The sequence below is a fragment of the Pipistrellus hanaki genome (genome assembly GCF_964339955.1).
Source record: "Pipistrellus hanaki genome assembly, chromosome: 5".
Taxonomy (NCBI): domain Eukaryota; kingdom Metazoa; phylum Chordata; class Mammalia; order Chiroptera; family Vespertilionidae; genus Pipistrellus; species Pipistrellus hanaki.
This window is the reverse complement of record NC_140507.1, coordinates 68017271-68036686: the sequence shown is the minus strand read 5'-3', so window position 1 is coordinate 68036686 and position 19416 is coordinate 68017271. Positions and strand designations below refer to the sequence as shown.

At 41.5% G+C, this 19416-nt stretch overlaps 1 protein-coding gene across 2 annotated transcripts in view; it reads right to left on the bottom strand.

The window, feature by feature from the left end:
* KIF13B (kinesin family member 13B) overlaps positions 1-19089 on the bottom strand; it is a 188827-nt gene extending 169738 nt beyond the window's left edge. For both annotated transcript variants that reach the window (XM_084886371.1, XM_084886372.1), the window contains exon 1: positions 18929-19089. In XM_084886371.1, coding sequence (XP_084742497.1) covers positions 18929-18983 — 55 coding nt within the window. In that variant the 5' untranslated portion in view covers positions 18984-19089. The remainder of the gene's footprint in view (positions 1-18928) is intronic.
* Between the last annotated feature and the right edge of the window lie 327 nt (positions 19090-19416).

Below are 19416 nucleotides of genomic sequence, written 5' to 3'. Positions count from 1 at the left end.
TGGTGCTAATAAATACATACTAAAACTGATTATGCTGGCAGTTGCACAACTAGCATGAGCATAATAAAAAACCTACTGCATAGATGAATTGTGTGATATGTAAATTATACCTTACTAAAACTTTCTTTTTTACATATAGGCTATGTTTATGGCGTCATTACTTTTATATTCTTATACTTTTCTGACCCGAAGTATAAAACTTTCTGTCTGCCTTATCTCCACTACCCAAAAATATGATCTAAGAAAGGAACTGTACTACATTAGCATCATTTTATAGTTCCCAAAGAACCTTGGCCAAATATCACATTATCATTATAACTTTAAAGTATTTCCACTGCCAGGAAATGTCATTTTTCTCTCTTTTTTTTTTTTAACTTATATAATTGAGACAAATGAAAGAAAAAAAAATCCCTCTCTGTGCCTGCCAAGTTATTTTGTATCACTTATTTTTCATTAGTTCTCAAAGATATAACTTAAAAGCACAAAAAATTTAGTGGTCTTTCTTTCTTTCTTTCTTTTTTTCTTTTTTTTCTTAGCCAAAACATTTTCAGGCAAAGAGAAATGAAAGGAAAACATCAGAGCTATGTTTTACCTAGGTGTAGAAAACTAACCACCAAAAAGGCGTATGTTCCACCATAGTCAATTAGCATTAATGCTTTGTGTTAAATTCACTCTAGGCTATCCAGAAATGTGGCAAGAAAGTCTTGGCCACACTGCAAAAACTTTTCAAACATGCAATTTCACTTACTCCTTTCCCTTAGGCCCAGAGCTCAACAAAGCTTGCTATGATCATACTTTGTTAATACTAGTCTTTAATGGTATGCTCATACGTATACATTTAACAGGGTATTATTGAACTCTTAAAAAGGAACAAAAGTATTGGCTGAGCACACTGTATTGGCTGGCCCCTTACAGTCAAATCTGTATTATAACAAATGCATTACCAACTCTCCGGAAACTGTACTGTGACTCAGAATCTACTATCTCACCCCTTACCACAAGGTTGGTTATTAGTTTCTTGCAAGAACGTTTGGTCTGAGCAAAGGAGCTACATGTATAGTTCTGTATGCATAAGTATATATCTAGAATGAATGCCTGAAAAACTATAAATAAAATAATTCCTCCCCCATCACACACACACACACACACACACACACACACAATAGTGTTTTGCTTTCATTTCCAATTATCTTAAATTGAGAAGGGATCCAAATTTTTTCCTGCAATATTTGTATGCTTTTCTCTATCCTCTTCACAGCTCTTTCCTTCTCCCCTTCATGACATTTGATATAATCAATAATTTATAAGTATTAAATGGCATGATAAAGGAACCAATCAATCCCTGGAAAATCCTGTATAACACAAAGAATTGCCTACCGTATTTTCTGGCGTATAAGACGACCCCCTAATTTTACAGTTAAAACATAGGTTTAGGCCTATATTCGCTGTATAAGACTACACCCCACTTCCGAGGCAACACCAGTTCTTTTTTTAATAGACCGCCTCTCTGACTCTGGCCAATCTGAGCAGGCTTTTTACTAGAACACAGTGTAGCTTTGGGTACAGAACATGTACACTGTGTTCTAGTAAAAAGCCTGCTCAGATTGGCCAGAGTCAGAGAGGCGGCCTATTAAAAAAAGAACTGATGCCGGGACCGGTTTGGCTCAATGGATAGAGCGTCAGCTTGGGGACTGAAGGGCCCCGGGTTCGATTCCGGTCAAGGGCATGTACCTTGGTTGCGGGCATATCCCCAGTGGGGGCTGTGCAAGAGGCAGCTGATCGATGACTCTCTCTCATTGATGTTTCTAACTCTCTATCTCTCTCTCTTCCTCGATGTACAAAAATCAATAAAATATATTAAAAAAAAAAAAGAACTGGTGATGCCTCAGAAGTGGGGGGTAGTCTTATACAGCGAATATAGGCCTAAACCTATGTTGTTGGTTTTTTGTTTTCTTTCTTGTTTTGTTTTTTTTCTTCTAAACCTATGCTTTAACTGTAAAATTAGGGGGTCGTCTTATACGCCAGAAAATACGATAATAACTAATGTATCCAACTTAAAATCATTTTGTCCTCAAGAGTACAATACTTACAAATATCCTTACATCTAACTTGCATCAAAGGTAGCCTTTAAAAGGTAAACAACTATCTTCACTTCTTTATTAGCTCAGTTTTCAAACAAAATTCCCACCCCAGCTCTGTTGACTGATACATAAATATTAAGAGAAGGCTTTTCACAAGACTGTTTAGAATATAGGTGGAATGTCTAGGACACAAACACCCAAGCTAAGAAATCAGTGAGATTTGAAGAGAGTTTAAGGGTCAGGTATATGACAGCATCCTATATAATAAAAGACTAATATGGAAATCGACCAAATGGCAGAACGACTGGTAGAAATGGCAGAACGACTATGATGTGCACTGACCACCAAGGGGCAGATGCTGAACACAGGAGTACCTCTCAGCCCGAAGCTGGGCTCACAGCTGGCGAGCACAATGGCAGTGGCAGGAGCCTCTCCCACCTCTGCAGCAGTGATAAGGGTGTCCGACTAACGACTTAGGCACACTCCCCGGAGAGCGGGCCTAAGCAGTCAGTCAGACATGCTGTGAGGGCTCCCAGACTGGGAGAGGGCGCAGGCCAGGCTGGGAAACGCCCCCCTCCCAGGAGTGCATTAATTTCGTGCACCAGGCCTCTAGTTTTAATATAAAATGCTATAGCGAGAGTCCCATCAAATGCTACTAGTTGGTTGAATTAAATTATACGACTATAAGGTTCTAAGTATGACATTTTCTCCATGAAAAACTTCTTCCTCACTGAGCTGGTGTGGTTCAGTGGTTGAGCATCGACCTATGAACCAGGGGGTCACAGTTTGATTCCAGTCAGGGCATTGCCTGGGTTGCTGGTTTTATCCCTTGTGTGGGGCATGTAGCCATTCAATGATTCTCTCTGATCACTGATGTTTCTATCTCTCTCTCCCTTTCTCTTCCTCTCTGAAGTCAATAAAAATATATATTTTTAAAAACTTTCGCTCTATATGGCTTAGAAAGCAAAACAGAGATTAAGTAGCAGTAAGAAATTTAGGACTTAATCTGAATTTTAAATTTCTTTTCAATTTAAAAAACAAACAAAACAAAAAAAAAACACCATCAACATCCAAAAGATAGGCATTTTTTTGGAAACAATACTTAAATTAAAAAGACAAGTGTTAGCTGCTATTCACTGCCTTTACAAAAATAGCACTGAAGTACACCCATGTTCACAGCATCATTATTCACAATAGCAACCCAAATGACCATGGATGAAATAAATGAGTAAACAAAATGTGACATACATTTCACAGAATATATTGAACCTTACAAAGGAACAAAATTCTGCTAAAACACAAACCTCGAAGACATTGTACTAAGGGCAACAAGCAGTTACAAAAGGACAAATTGTATGATTCCACTTATATGAGGTGCCTAGAGTAGTCAAATTCATAGAGAAAGAAAGCTGGATGGTAGCTGCCAGGGGCTGAGCTGAGGGGGTAATGGGAAGTTAATGATTCATTAGTGCAGAGTTTCAGTTTTCACAAGATAAAAAATGTTCTAAAGATGAAAAGTGGTAATGAATACACAACAATGTGAATGTACTTAATGTCACTGAACTGTACACTTAAAAATGATTTAAGGCCGAAACCGGTTTGGCTCAGTGGATACAGCGTCGGTCTGCAGACTGAAAGGTCCCAGGTTCGATTCCGGTCAAGGGCATGTACATTGGTTGCGTGCACATCCCTGGTAGGGGGTGTGCAAGAGGCAGCTGGTCGATGTTTCTCTCTCATCGACATTTCTAGCTCTCTATCCCTCTTCCTTCCTCTCTGTGGAAAATCAATAAAATATATATATTTTTTTAAATGGTTTAAGGCCCTGGCCAGTTTCTCAGTGGTTAGAATGTTGGCCCAAGGACCCAAGGGTCATGGGTTCGATTCCCAGTTAAGGGCATGTAGCTTGGTTGCAGGTTCCCCAGCCCCAGTAGGAGATGCATGCGGGAGGCAGCCAATTGATCTTGATCTCTCTCAATCTCATTCTCTCTCTCTCTCTCTCTCTCTCTCTCTCTCTCTCTCAATCAATGAGAAAAAATATCCTCTGATGAAGATTTTAAAAAATAGTTCAAGGTGGTAAATTTTATACTATGGGTACTTTACCACATCAAAAAAAATTAGCACTAAATATTCATCATTATTATAGTACGTAATACGTGGACAACAGTTCATTCCTAGTGAAGCCTAAAATAATAAAATTGGAAAATAATTTAGCACTATGTCTGGAAACCAATAAAAAAAAGTGGTCTTAATGTTAAATAGTACTATAAGTTCATGTTATGACTAATCAATTTTTATTTATAGTACTCAAACCATGAATGCTTTGATGTATCCACGTGTCCTTATAAGAAAGAAAGAAAAATGTACTTCACTAATGTTAAAGATCCCACATTATTTTCCCAAACAGGATCCCTTTCTAGGTCAAGTTCCTCAAGTTGAATATTAAAATATGTACAGCTGACAGTTCAGCTTATTCAGCCAGCAAATTAGTCACCTTGCAAAGTGAGCAATAATTTGAAGCAAGTCTTTCTTCAATGCATAAATCATCTATGGCTCATTCCCCAATGACGTCATGGTAAAAGATGGGCAGGACCTGGGAGACTCCCTTTACATAACTCATCTGAGGACCTGCATCATTCTCAGTGTGGACAAAATAATTCTGAGTTGCCTATTTAGTATTCTGCTTTTCTAATTCTCCAGAAAATTAATGATTATTCTCAAAATAAACCTATTACTCAGAAATATAAATGCACCTCCTTTATCCTTCCAGTTATGTTCCTAAAAAGCTAACTATAACTTTCTCTTAAATTCACAATTTTTTTAAAAAAGAGAGTAACTTATTTATAATATTCACATTTTAATTAATTTGCAACTCTTGCGTGCTACATATGGTTCTATTTCCAATTAATTTGTGCCATATTCCTAATACTTTTACATGTCTATGCATGCTCATATAAACAAAACATTCATAATTAATATTTAATGTATAAAGAACTTGTTTTCCCAAGTGGAATGAAATATTATTATTGGCAGCAGAGGGAATATGACTTATACTTCTTTACTATACTTATAGGTTGCTTGGGACCCCCTTAAGGCCCAGTGACCTAGGGAGAAACAAAACTATCTGAGGCTCATACATAAAAAGCAAACTGATGTTTTGCTTTCCAGTAAGAGATATATAAAATATCCTAATAACCCACTTTTATGTTTTTATCAGTGAACATAAAACTCTATTCAGTAAGTAAAGACTAAAAATATAACTAAGCTCTAATATGGCTAAAGAAAAGGTAGAGGGATGAAGAAAGATCCAAGACATGATGGCTGATATGGAGAATAGAATGCATAGTATAGTAGGAAAATAATTAAAATAATCTATGTGGCCCAAAATACAAAATGTGTATATTCAAGAAACTAAATCAACTTCAGCAATAACAAGTGTCGTTATGGACATGAAAAAATGAAACTTCATACATTTTAGGGGACTGCAAAATAGTGCAGTCACTTTGGAAAACAATTTAACAGTTCTTTAAAAGTTAGAGTTACTGTCTACGGCCATACCACTCTGTACGTGCCCAATCTCATCTGATCTCGGAAGCTAAGCAGGGTCGGGCCTGGTTAGTACTTAGATGGGAGTTAGAGTTACTATATGACCCAGCAATTCCATTTCTATGGATATAAATACCTAAGAGAAATGGAAATATGCATCTACAGAAAAACTTATACACAAATGTTCATAGCACTATTATTCATAACTAGAAGCCCGGTGCACAAAATTCCTGCATGGGAATTAGGGGTATCCTTCAGCCTGGCCTGCACTCTCTCATAATCTAGGACACCTGGGGGATGTCTGTCTGCCCGTACGGGTCTAAACCAGCAGTCAGACATCCCTCTCGCAATCCGGGACGCTGCATGCACCAGTGACCATACTTTTCGTACAGGTGAAAGGCATCTTGCTGTTGTAAGGTCAGCTACATTTTTTTGCCCTGATTATAAAAAGTAGTACATAAGATGATTCTTCTGAGGCAGTAGTACCATTTTCCCCATCTTATGGGTGGAAAAACTGAAACAGAGAGAACTTAAGTAATTGGCTTTGTCACACCATTATAAGTGTCAGAATCGAGCTGACCACAAAATGTGCAAGCCAGAGTCCAGGCATGTCATCGCTGCATCGTCTTGTTTTTTTAGGGTTAGAGTAGCCTTGCCAGGTTTTAGTTTTTAAATCTAAGAGACTGTTCCCAATATATATGGTAGGGTCCCAAAAGCCTGGCGGGCGATCAGGGCTGATCTGTGGGGCAATTGGCAAAGCGATGGGGAAGGGGGGGCGGACCCCTCTGGCACCCACTTTGGCTGGCGGCCTGGTGCCACACGCTCACTAGCCCTACTGCCATCGCTGGTCACCTCCCTCTGCCTGCTGGCACCCGCCTTGGCGGGTAGATAACCAAATAGATAGATAACCAAAAAGTGGAAACAAGCTAAATGCCCATCAACCAATGAATGGACAAACAAAATACAACATATCCACATCACAAAATATTATTCAGCTTTAAAAAGGAATGAAATATTGGCCCTGGACAAGTAGCTCAGTTGATTAGAGCATCAACCAGATACCAAAAGGTTGTGGGTTCGATCCCCAGTCAGGGCACATGCAAGAATCAACCAATGAATGCATAACTATGTGGTACAACAAATCTCTCTCTCTCTCTCTCTCTCTCTCTCTCTCTCTCTCTCTCTCTCTCTCTCTCTCCCTCCCTCCCTCCCTCCCTCCCTCCCTCCCTCCCTCTCATTAATAAATAAGAGACATTTAAAAAAAAAATAAGCATTGATTTCTGCTACAACATGGATAAGCCCTAAATACAAAATGCCAAGTAAAAATAATCTGATCCAAAAGTCCACATATTGTATTATTTCAGTCATATGAAATGTCCAGAATAGACAAATCTATAGAGACTAAAAGTAGATTAGTGGTTCCAGGGGCTGGGAAGAGGGGGAGGGTGCTGGAGTGGGGAGTGGGTGAAGAGTGACTGCTAATGAGAGAGAGTTTATCTTTAGGATGGTGAAAATGTTCTGCAATTCGATAGTGGTGATGGTTGCACAACTCTGCAAATACACTAAAAGCCACTGAATTATACACTTTTGATATATGAATTATATCTTTTTTAAAAACTTAGAAGGAATGACCCCACTGCACTCAATAGATATAAAATATGGTTAGAATCCTTTAGCCACATTTCTAAACCTCACTCCTCTAAAGATCTCAGCCAACTCAATTCTTCTTACTCTTAATTAATAACCTCACATTCTGCCTCATCAAGAAAATTAAGCACTCCAGGGCTTTCCCATTATATAATTATCCTCTTCCTCTCATATTTCAAAAATTTCCCTCTCTTATTACTTCTTTCTGTCTATAACAAAGCTTAAACATCTCCCAACCTTAAAAAAAAGGAAAGAAAAAAAAAAAAAGCCTGTTCCTAACTACATCTCTGGATACATCTTCATCCTTCCCTTTTACATGGACTTTGTGAAAGAATATCCATGTAACTCACTGCCTCCACATTGGCACACCCACTTATTTCCCAGCTCTCTACCAACACACCAAGACTCATTAGTCAAAGTTATTCTCCTGAAAATTACCATTGACTGCCATCAAGCCAAGTCCACTGAAGACAACTCAGTATTATCATGCATGCCACTCCTGTGATATCTGACTACTGACCTTTTTGGGACACATTCCCCCTCACCTCCCGGGCTTCCACATTACTTTCACCTGCTTCTTCTTATGTCTTCCTTCTTGGCCTCTGTGTCCTCCTTCAAATAAAGAACATGTCTTCATTTGGAATTCTATCTTCTAAACATATTAATGACTCCCAAATCTACATGTATCTCCGGTCCCTTTGTTTCAGACTCATATATACAACAGTCTTCTAGGTACATTCACTTGGCTGCACTTCAGACACTTAAAAATCAACAAGTCTGTTCAGTTTCTCATGGACATCATTATGCCTTATTCATAGTTATAGGTGCAATATATGCACATGGCAAACACAGACTAAATATTGAGGGTCCAAGAATAAAACTCATCATATCTCATACCTCCACCCTAAAACCTGCTTCTCTTATACTTCTGGGCCCAGTTGATGACACCAGCATTTATTCAATTAGTTATCTTAATCAGAAGTTTTGTAGTTAATCTTCCTATATTTCCTAAATTTCCTTTCTATATTTCAAATCATCTTGACACATTCTTTCTGGGTAAATCTAGAATGCAAGGCCATAAAAGCTCTTTTCCCAGCCCATCTCCCAGAAATGTATTTGTAGCCCACCACCTTGAGGGACTAGTTCTTCCCTCAGGACAAAGAGTGGGCTTGCTCAACACTTTAAAGTAATGGATTCCCCAAGCTCAGTGTTCCTCAAATGCAACACAAGCCCACTAGACTCCTCCTAATCAACCTGAAATCCTCAGCGTGAGCATTTCAGGCAAGGGGAACTGCTCACGCTGCTTGCTGTGCCATGAGCAAGTCCTCTGATCCAGAAGTCCCATGTCTTCTATCAGCACCCATGAAACAGTAGCAAGTTAACTTATTAGCTTGTGGGGACAGTAAAGACACACAGAGTGATTTATCTTCCTAAAGTATCACTTTAACAGTGCCACTGCTCTATGAAAAATCCATAGTCACTGTACTCCTCAAACCATGTTTGACATGCTTCTGAATTTGCCCATACCTCACTTAAATAACTTCATATCCCTCTACTCCCCACAAACCTCTCTTCTTCAGGAAAGGCAACTTCCATCACTCTTCTCACCCCTCACTCCCTATACTCTTCCAACTACTCTTCCAACTATCCCAACAAAGCATAGAATGTAAGGGCGTGGGCTCTGGAGTTTAATTATCTAGGTTCCAGTAGCCAGTTTCTCCACTTCGTAGTTCTGTGACTTGGGGAAAGTTGCTATGCTTGCCTAAATTCCCATTTTCTCATCTGTAAAATGGAATTACAATATAAATGCTTCCCAGCATTGTTGTGAGGATTAACTGAAATAATCTAATTGTGTGCCTGGGACCTTGTCAGCACACTGTTACCTGTGAATAACTGTGCATTATACAGATACTGTCTCCTTCCTGCTGTCTGAATTTTTACACCTTATTTCTTCACTGTTCTTGCAAATGACTTGCTAATTCCTACAACTCCTTTTGTGTACCCCCAAATGCCATGCCCTCCATCTTGCCACCTGTCTTAAACTCATTCCTCATCATTCTGAAGACCCATCCCCATTTCTTTAATTCATAACGCATTGTCATTATGGCATTGTGTACATGTATTCTTATAATTGACTCACCTGTGCATCTCTTATTACCAACAAAACAGTGAGCTTATTTGGTCAAAGATCATGACTTATACTTTTTGTGTATACTGCACATCCTTGAAAATTATGTAAACTCAGGGACACAAGGTACCCTTATAGCTCACCATCCTATATAATAAAAGCATAGTTCACAAATTGTCCCCTCAACCAAGAGTTGTCTAGGAGTTCAACCAGGGAGAGAGGCTGGCAGGGGAGGGAGGCCCCGGCCGGCAGCAGTGGTGGTGGCGGCAGTGGCAGGTGGCCAGGAGAAGGGAGTACCCAGTTGGCAGCCGGCAGCCGCTGGGGACCCTACCAGTGAATTTCATGCACTGGGCCTCTAGTGTCAATATAATAGTAAAAGTACAGGCTTTAATGGCAAAGCTGATGAAATTCAATCTCCAAAATAATAGTTTCATAATTCCAGGGAGTTAACCTCTCTGAGATTCTGTTAAATAGGTTGGCACTCGACCACTGAACCAACCTGGCCAGATTCAATACCATCTTTTAACAATATCTACAGCTTCTGAGAGTTCAGGCCCAGCACCAATTAAGTCATAGATTAGTATCTCATAGACTAGTTACCTTCACACACTTCCCCATAGAGCACAGTGATGGCCTTTGCCAAGTTTTTTAAAGAACCTGCTCTGCTAAACACAGGGAGAGTTGTTCAGCAAGCATAAAGATCAATATTAAATTCATTTCTGCTCAATAAACATCTCAATTCATATGCTTAACAAATAGTTTTGTCAGTGGTTTCTTTCATTTTCAGAACTTAAGAATTAGAAAAGTTATACATTAGCCATTGTTTTATGGAGGTGAAGGGATAAAAGTAAATACCAATTTAAACGCATTTTTATATTATTTTATAAAAATTGTACTTTCTTCTCCAAAAGCCTCTGGCCCCATGTGTATAAATTCCTATTTCAGTCAATGAGTTGACAGTAGAAACAAAAGAATGGTGTAATAGATGTGTGTGCCTCATTTGCATTAGCATATCAAGCAGCTGCTATGAAAACAAGTATCTTCTGTTTTACAAAACATGTGAGAAATTTCCATCTAGTCATCTTTAACTCCAACATCAGTTCACTCTGAAAAAGCCAAAGAACCACCATTGGCCACATGGTCATAACACCTTCCTGTTTCAAACAGATTCTCCTTTCCTACCCTGCCCCTTCATTTCCTAAGGATAGCTGTTTCTTAACTGACTGCCAGGGCCTTCTAAGCGTCCTCCTATTTCCTCAGTCTTACCTTGTCTTTTTTAAAAAATTTCCCAATTACAGTTGACATACAATATATTAGTTTAATGTATACAACATAGTTATTAGACATCTATATAATTTACAAAGTGTTCACCCCAATAAGTCTAGTACCCAACCTGACACCATACACAGTTACTATAACACTAGAGGCCTGGTGCATGCATTTGTGCATAGGTGGGATCCAGGCTGGCCTGCCCCAATGGGCTGGGCTGGCAGGGGGGAGGGGCCGTGGCAGTTGGCTGGGCCAGTCCTGCCCTCATCAGGGTGTTGGACCGGCCAGGGGGGCTGGTCGGGCCTGGATTTGCACCTCATAGCACTGTTTGTTCCACCATTCTGGTCACTGGGCTTTTATAAATATATAGATTATTGATTATATTCCCTATGCTGTACTTTGTATTCCAGTAATTATTTTATAAGTGCCAATTTATACTTCTTTTTTTTTTTAATATATTTTTTATTGATTTTTTACAGAGAGGAAGGGAGAGAGAGAGAGAGCTAGAAATGTCGATGAGAGAGAAACATCGACCAGCTGCCTCTTGCACACCCCCTACGGGGGATGTGCCCGCAACCAAGGTACATGCCCTTGACCGGAATCGAACCTGGTACCTTTCATTCCACAGACTGACGCTCTACCACTGAGCCAAACCGGCTTTGGCCAATTTATACTTCTTAATCCCTTCACCTTTTTCACCCATTTCCCAACCCCCTCCCACCTAGCAACCATCATTTTGTTCTCTGTGTCTATGCTTGTTTCAGTCGAGTTTGTTGGTTTATTTTGTAAGTCAAATCATGTGGTATTTGTCGTTTTCTCTGACTTATCTGAAAAGGGAACCTCGTGCACTGTTGGTGAGATTGTAAACTGGTGTAGCCACTGTGGAAAAATAGTATGGAGTTCCTCAAAAAACTAAAAATAGCACTAGCTGGTTTGGCTCTATGGATAAAGTGTTGGCCTGTGGACTGATGGGTCCTGGGTTCGTTTTTAATCAAGGGTTCATGCCCGGGTTGCAAGCTCGATCCCCAGACAGTGTCATGCAGGAGGCAGCTGATCAATGATTCTCTCTCTCTCTCTCCCTCTACCTTCTTATCCGAAATTAATAAAAATATATTTTAAAAAATCAAAATAGAGCTAACTTATGACCCAGCAATTTCTCTTCTGGGTATTTATCCAAAGAAATCCAAAACACTAATTCAAAAACATATATGTACCCCTATGTTCATTGCAGCATTGTTTACAATAGCCAAGTTATGAGAGCAGCCTCAGTTTTATCTCTGACTCAAGACTGCTAGCTTGGTTTTGACTGGCCTCCTTACTTTTCCCATTCACATGCTTCATTTTCATCATGCGCTCTTAAATGTTGCCCAGCTATATCTTGAATCAGTCATCTACCCAAGCTTGCACAATCTTGCCCTGAGATCTGGCAATTTTTCTCTTTCATGCTTGTGTCTGAGATCCACACGAGTTCTAAAAAGCTAAATTAGAGCACATGGACCAGCTACCTAAACCCAGACTTCTGGGCCTCCCTAGTGTCAGAACTCCCTGTAATGTCACCCTGCTTTTCTAATCTCATCCTTCTCTAGTCAACCTCACAGAACCTTCCTTTCTGGCAGGCTAAGCTTGTCTCTGCTGCCTAAACTTGCCTAGCTCATTCCTGTTTCTGTGCCTTTGCTCTCAAGCCATACTTCCTCCTCAAAAACCAATGCTTTCCCCTCCCTCCTATCTTGCAACCATTCCAATCATATGCTCCCTCTTCCAAGTCCAGCCTAAGTTTTCCCAGAGAAGACTTCCCTAACCATCCACCTTCCAAAGATCTTTCACTCATCTAAATTCCTTTATTTCCCTGTCACTCACCTGGCACTTAGTTACCTAGCAACCTGCTATAGGTGTTTACCTTTTAATCTTATCTTTTCACAAGATAGTCATTTCCGCATAAGCATGAACCATAAAGCACACTTCAATACTAGATAACACTAAGAGCAAGTGTTTAAGAAATAAAATTCTCCCGAAGAGAATAAGCAATCTCATTTTTTTTCTTCACGTTTCTTTCTAGCCCTTGCCCATTCCTGTTTACATTTTATATAATAACTAGAGGCCCAGTGCATGAAATTTGTGCGTGGGGGGAGGGGGTAGTTCCCTCAGCCTGGCCTGCACCCACTCCAATTCCATCTCTCAGGGGATGTCCAACTGCCTCTCGCAATCCACAATCTGGGGCCACTGGCTCCTAATCACCCGTCTGCCTGCCCACATGCCTGATTGCCCCTAACCACCTCTGCCTACCTGCCTGAGTGCCCCTAAGTGCTCCCCTACCAGCCTGATCACTCCTAACTGCTCCCCTGCTGGCCTGATCGCCCCTAACTAACTCTGCCTCACCCCACACCCGGGACCCAGGATTCCCTCCTCCAGCCAGTCACAGGCACCCAGGATCCAAGCTTCCCTCCCTCTGGTTGCCAGCAGGCACTCAAGACCCAGGCTGGTTTTGCTCAGGCTGGCCGCGCTCAGGCTGGCCGCAGCCACAGGCACCCAGGACCACAGGGCAGGCAGCTTGTCCCTCTCCTGGACAGCTATTGGCACCTGAGACCACGGAGTATGCAGCTTATCCCTCTCCTTGGCTGTAGGCATAGGTGCAGCTGCTGGAACCCAGGACTGTGGGGTAGGCAGCTTGTCCCTCTCCCAGCCACAGCCTGGCTGGTCCCCATTCCTCTCCCCAGTGTTGAGTGTCTGAGCAGTTCCAGCTCAAGGGCATGAGGGCGTGACAACCATTTGCATATTAGCTCTTAATTATATAGGATGATCATAATAGTAGATTCAATAGTAGATTACCAGAATAGATTTAAACAGTTACACATATCATATTATATTCTGCTTTTACTTCTAACATAGAAAACAGTCTTCCTTGTAAATGGTTTTAATTTTCATTGTTTTTAATCTATACTAATAAAGGGTAATATGCTAATTAGACTGGATCAACAGGAAGACATCTCCCAGTCTCCCAGTTCTCCTTCCAGACAAAGCCATGCTGGTGGGGGCTGAGGCAGAGGAGGTTAAGGGCAATAAGACTGGCAGGCAGAGGGGTTTGGGATGATCAAGCTGGCAGGGGAGGGTGGTTGCAAGTGATTAGGCCAGCAGGGGAGCACTTAGGGGGTGATTAGGCCGGCAGGGGAAGGTGATTAGGGCAATGAGGCCTGAAAGGGAGGGCAGTTAGGGGCAATCAGCAGGCAGAGGGGTTAGGGGCATTCAGGCTGGCAGGGGACGATGATTAGGGGCGATCATGGCCAGCAGGTGAGAGTGTTAGGGGTGATCAGGCCAGCAGGCAGAGGAGTTAGGGGCAATAGGAAGGCAGGCAGAGGTGGTTAGGGGTGATCAGGCAAGCAGGCAGAGTGGTTAGGGGCAATCAGGCAGGTAGGCAGAATGGTTAAGGGAAATTAGGCAGGCAGGCAGGTGAGTGGTTAGGAGCCAGATTGTGAGAGGGATGTCTGAGGTTTGGGCCTAAACCAGTAGTCAGACATCCCCCAGGGGTCCCAGATTGGGGAGGGTGCAGGCCAGGCTGAGTGACACCCCCGCCCCATGCATGAATTTCGTGCACCAGGCCTCTAGTAGCTTTATAATTGTCTTTCCATATATACTAGATAGTAATTTACTTATGCATTCACCTCTACTAGATATCACATTCTTTTTTATGTTTTTCACTGTATCAAGTACTATAAAATGTGAAGTAAACCCTGGAGAAATACCTGATGAAATAGATATATATTGTCCATACTCTCTAACACCTGCAATATAACCCACTTCACTGTTTTTCTCCCCAGCTAAATTTCTAGTGTAATTTCTGATTTCACCACCTTAGGTTAGATAAGACAGCAAAGGTATTTTCCAAATATTTTTATATAGATTTATTAAATTTTGGTAGTTGATCTTATACATATTTATATATGGGCAGCCATTTGAGGAAAGGTAATAAGATCCCATAATGTAAGCTACACACGTAGAAGGCTCTCAATAAATATCAAATATCTTTTAAACCACCTAAAGTTATAAAAGATCAAATTCCTGAACAGGAGAGTGTCACTGATCTAGCTAGTACCATCAATTATGCTTGTAAAACTTTCAGTTCATTTAATAATTAGGTTGATTAATAATGTATGAATGGGTGTCCTTTACAGTATATAGAAGAACACAACCAGAGTTACCTGGTGAGCTGTACGAGTCTAAAAGATAACATTAAAAAAACAAACAATATTTGCAAATAGAACTAACTTCAAGAGCTCATGACAAAACAGGTCTATCCTTTTTCTTTGGCTTAGGTTCATTTCAAATGAATAAAAGTAAAACTGTAAAATTACATATACATGTGAACACAAAGTGGAATGGAAAGAAAACCCGAGAATGTGAGTTGTCAAGATGGAAGGATGTCAGAAACTTTCCTTTTTATGTTTTGTTTGTTTACGTTAAATGTGTAACAAGAACGATATTCCAGACAAAAGCATATTCATTAAGGGGATGGGGGTGAGCTATAAGGGATCAATTGGGGGGGGGGGGGGAAGAGACATATATAATACTTTCAACAATAAAGATTTTTTAAAAGGCATATTCATTAACTATTACAACTCTTGCTATTTAATTTAGCAAAAATGACTGAAACACTCTTATTCCACATGATAAATGTGAATAAGCCAACTAACTACCTCAACACCTAAGCATAGTCTAGTATACTATAAGTGAAGAACTTATAGTACACTAGAGCTTCTTGCAAATTTCAGGTTTTCCTCAACAGTAGCTAATGTGATTCCAAATATCAAAATCTGTACAGTAAAAATACAGCATCCCAGTAACCAACCCATTCTCATCTTATGCTTTTTTTAAATATATATTTTATTAATTTTTTACAGGAAAGAAGAGAGATAAAAAGTTAGAAACATCAATGAGAGAGAAACATCCATCAGCTGTCTCCTGCACACCTCCCACTGGGGATGTGCCTGCAACCAAGGTACATGCCCTTGACCGGAATCAAACCCAGGACCCTTGAGTCTGCAGGCTGACGCTCTATCCACTGAGCCAAACAGGTTTTGGCTCATCTTATTCTTATTTGTGAAGTCATTTCTGAGGTTGATCCTACACTAATATATTAAGAGAGAAACATTTGCCGAAACCAGTTTAGCTCAGTGGATAAAGCGTCAGCCTATGGACTGAAAGGTCTCATGTTCGATTCTGGTCAAGGGCATGTACCTTGGTTGCAGGCACATCCCCAGTAGGGAGTGTGCAAGTGGCAGCTGATCGATGATTCTCTCTCATCGATGTTTCTAACTCTCTATCCCTCTCTCTTTCTCTCTGTAAAAAAATCAGTAAAATATATTTTAAAAAAAAAGAGCCGAAACCGGTTTGGCTCAATGGATAGAGAGACGGCCTGGGGACTGAAAGGTCCCGGGTTCGATTCCGGTCAAGGGCATGTACCTTGGTTGCGGGCATATCCCCAGTAGTGGGTGTGCAAGAAGCAGCTGATCGATAACTCTCTCTCATCGATGTTTCTATCTCTCTCCCTCTCCCTTCCTCTCTGTACAAAATCAATAAAATATATTTTTTTAAAAGAGAGAGAAACAATTATGACTAAAAGTTTACTATTTGTCATAATTATATACTATTACTTAATACATTCATTTTCCCAAAAGTAATAATTGTTCAAAGCAATATGATTCATTTCAAAATTACTGGAAAGGAATATGGTTTTGTTTTAGCCTTTTCAAACAAACTCTAGATAGAAGTTTAAATATCACTGACTTTAAAATTTCATTACATTGCATTCCATAAAAACCTCTAGATTTATGTAAACAACTACTTAGTGACAAAATAGAAATAGAATCAATTTTAATTATCTGTGGTAATCACTGAAAAAAAGAAGTCCATGTGCTTTCAGGAACTATAAGACCAAGTAAGTGAAGGCACTGAATGAATGAGGTAGTTTATCTCAAATAATGCACTTCTATTTACATGATAATGGACCCATATTTAAACATTAACTTAAAAATGCGTTCAGCCAAAGGAAAAGCTAAAACACCCATTCCATAACTAAAATGATTATTCTATCAAAACTCAGATACTGATAATTATTACAATTTAACTAAAGACAATTTATAAGTAAAAAAGATAGTACTTCCCTCAAAAACTTAAACGGGGTGGAAGGTGGGGGGGGGGGGAGGGGGATTCTACCTGAGATATGTCTTTTGTAGTGGTTAGATAACTGCCTCTTTTTAGCACTGACATTTCCAAGTTTTTCATGAAAAAGAAATTTTAAGAATGTGCTAAAGTCATCCTTTCGGAATCAAATCCCAGATCAGTTGTGTTTTATGTGGCTTGTTTTTTGTTTTGGCTTTTTAAGTTTTTCCTAATCATTGTGATGGTAATAAATTTAGGGTGAATTTAAATGAAGATGCCTGTACAAGGAACAGAAGCTTTTGAAAACTTTCATAGTTCCTCTAAGTTCTTTCATTTTCTCAGAGCATGGAACTAGTGAGGTCAAGACTAAACTGGTTTGAGTTATTAGGGAAAAATTCTTCTTTGTCACATGACAATCTTAAGCTGACCTAGCAGGAACAGAAGGAAGGAATCACCAACTCCAATAGAAGGTGTAACTTTCAGAGAAGAGATAAACCAACTCCCAAGAGAAGGACAAACCAAACAAAGTCTAGATTAACTGACTGAGCTATATGTAATATCTCACTGTATAGCAAAGATAGCAAAGAAAAAGGAAAAGTTTTGAAAAACAACTCATGATTCTTACATAGACTTAAACAACACTTATGAGCAGTGAAGTGGCAAGAACGATTTAGAACAGCGATTTTCAACCTTTTTCAGCTCATGGCACACATAAACTAATTACTAGAATTCTGTGGCACACCAAAAAATATATTATGTTTTGCTTATATGACCAAAAAAAAATGATAGGACTTCCCTCAAAAACTAAATTTTGATTCTTTCACACCAGACGGCTTATTGCGTTGGCTGTAGTCATTTCTTTATTTGACAATCTAAGGGAAAATAGGTCAGTGCCCCTGACTAAACAGTCTGGCATTGCATGTTTTAAAAGTTCTTGTAGCACATGGGTTGACAATCGCTGACTTAAAACACGACTCTGAAACATACGAATGATTCTGATTAGTTATAGAGTCTTGAAAAGTCATCTCCCGGGATTATAATAGTGACACACACCCTCCCCCTCAATAATATAACCTTATACAGAAATGTGTTTTGAAATATATTATCTCATTTAAAGTAACTTGCCCAGTCACACTGCTTGTTAGTTAAGTATGAAAGCCAAGACCCAGCCCACCTTCCCCTCGGACTTGGAGTTGGGGTTCTCTCCACGCCATCCGACTGTCTACAGAGGATTTAAATGTTACTTGGTTTTATCTGCTTTCTCTACCCTCCCTGCAGATTGCAGGGAATGTCTGAAAGATACAATTTCACAAGAATCTTGGCACTTCAAACTATTGTTGAGAGATGAGCAATATGACTTCAAGCAACAACAAAACTTTCTCAACAGTCAGAAAATGTGGGAGTAGTAGGGAGACATCTCTTTTGCCCAACTTCGAAAGTTATTTCCAACTCTGTAGGACCGTCCAGGGTACAGGAACAGACCGTGAAAAAGAGCAAGACGAGCAATGTTTGCATTAGAGTGCTTTCTCAGGGGGTGGGTAGTTCCACACTCCCTGCCATTTTTCCTGCCACACGAGCCACCAAAGTGCAGGGTGAGGGCGCCTGGGCCGGTGACGTGGGGCTTCGGGGTGCCTATCTGTCCGGCCTGGCCCGAGGGGTGAGCCCGAAGGGGCGGGGGCCGCACTGACAGCTGGCAAGGAGAGACGGAGGGGACCCGCGAGGCAAAGGGCCCAGGGGAAGAGGTGGGGAAAGAAGGAAGAGAGCCCGGGGCGAGGGACTAGGACGCCCTCCAGGAAGGGCAGGGGGGAAGCGAGAGGGTGAGAGGGCAAAAGGGCGCGGGGCGGGGCGGGCGCGCCGGCGGAAGGGGCAGCGGACCGGGACGTGGGGCCCGCGGCGCCCCGGGACGCGGTGCAGACGAGGGGAGGGGCGTCCCGTACAGGCGGGGCGCGCGTGGAGGACAAGGTTTCGGGGTGCGCGGGCCGCCATCCAGCCCGGATGCGGACTCCAGGGGCGGGGCAGCCGGACCCCACAGGGCGGCCGCCGCGAAGGGGCGCACCAGGCACCTGCCGCCTCTGCTGAGGCGGCCGCGGGCGGGCTCGGGTCTCACCTCTTCGGTTCATGGGCCGGATCCGGACGGCCACTTTCACTTTGGAGTCTCCCATCCTGCCGCCGCCACCGCCGAGACTCTCGCTCAGCTTCCGTCTGCCGTGGCCACCGGGCAACTCTTCGGGGCTGACCCGGCGGTAGGGGGCTGCGGCAGGCAGGAGGGGCGGGGCCTGAATCGGGGCGGGACCCGGGAGGGGCGGGGCCTGGGCAGGGGCGGGGCAGGGCGCTGGGCATGACGGGATTTGTAGTCCTTCAAGGTGGGGGTCGTGGCGGGCTGGGAGAATTCTGAGCGTTTGGCTCAGAAGAGACCTTGCAAATGCCCCTCTGCTTCTGCACCCCCCATTCTTGTTCTCATACACTGTCGATGAGCTGATACCTCATGTGAGAACGAATAGTTCAGTCATTGACGTTGGAGAACCTGCAACCTCTTCAGATTCATTGCCCGCCAATTTAGCGTTTGATTCCTGGCTCAAATTATTTCTTCTGCCT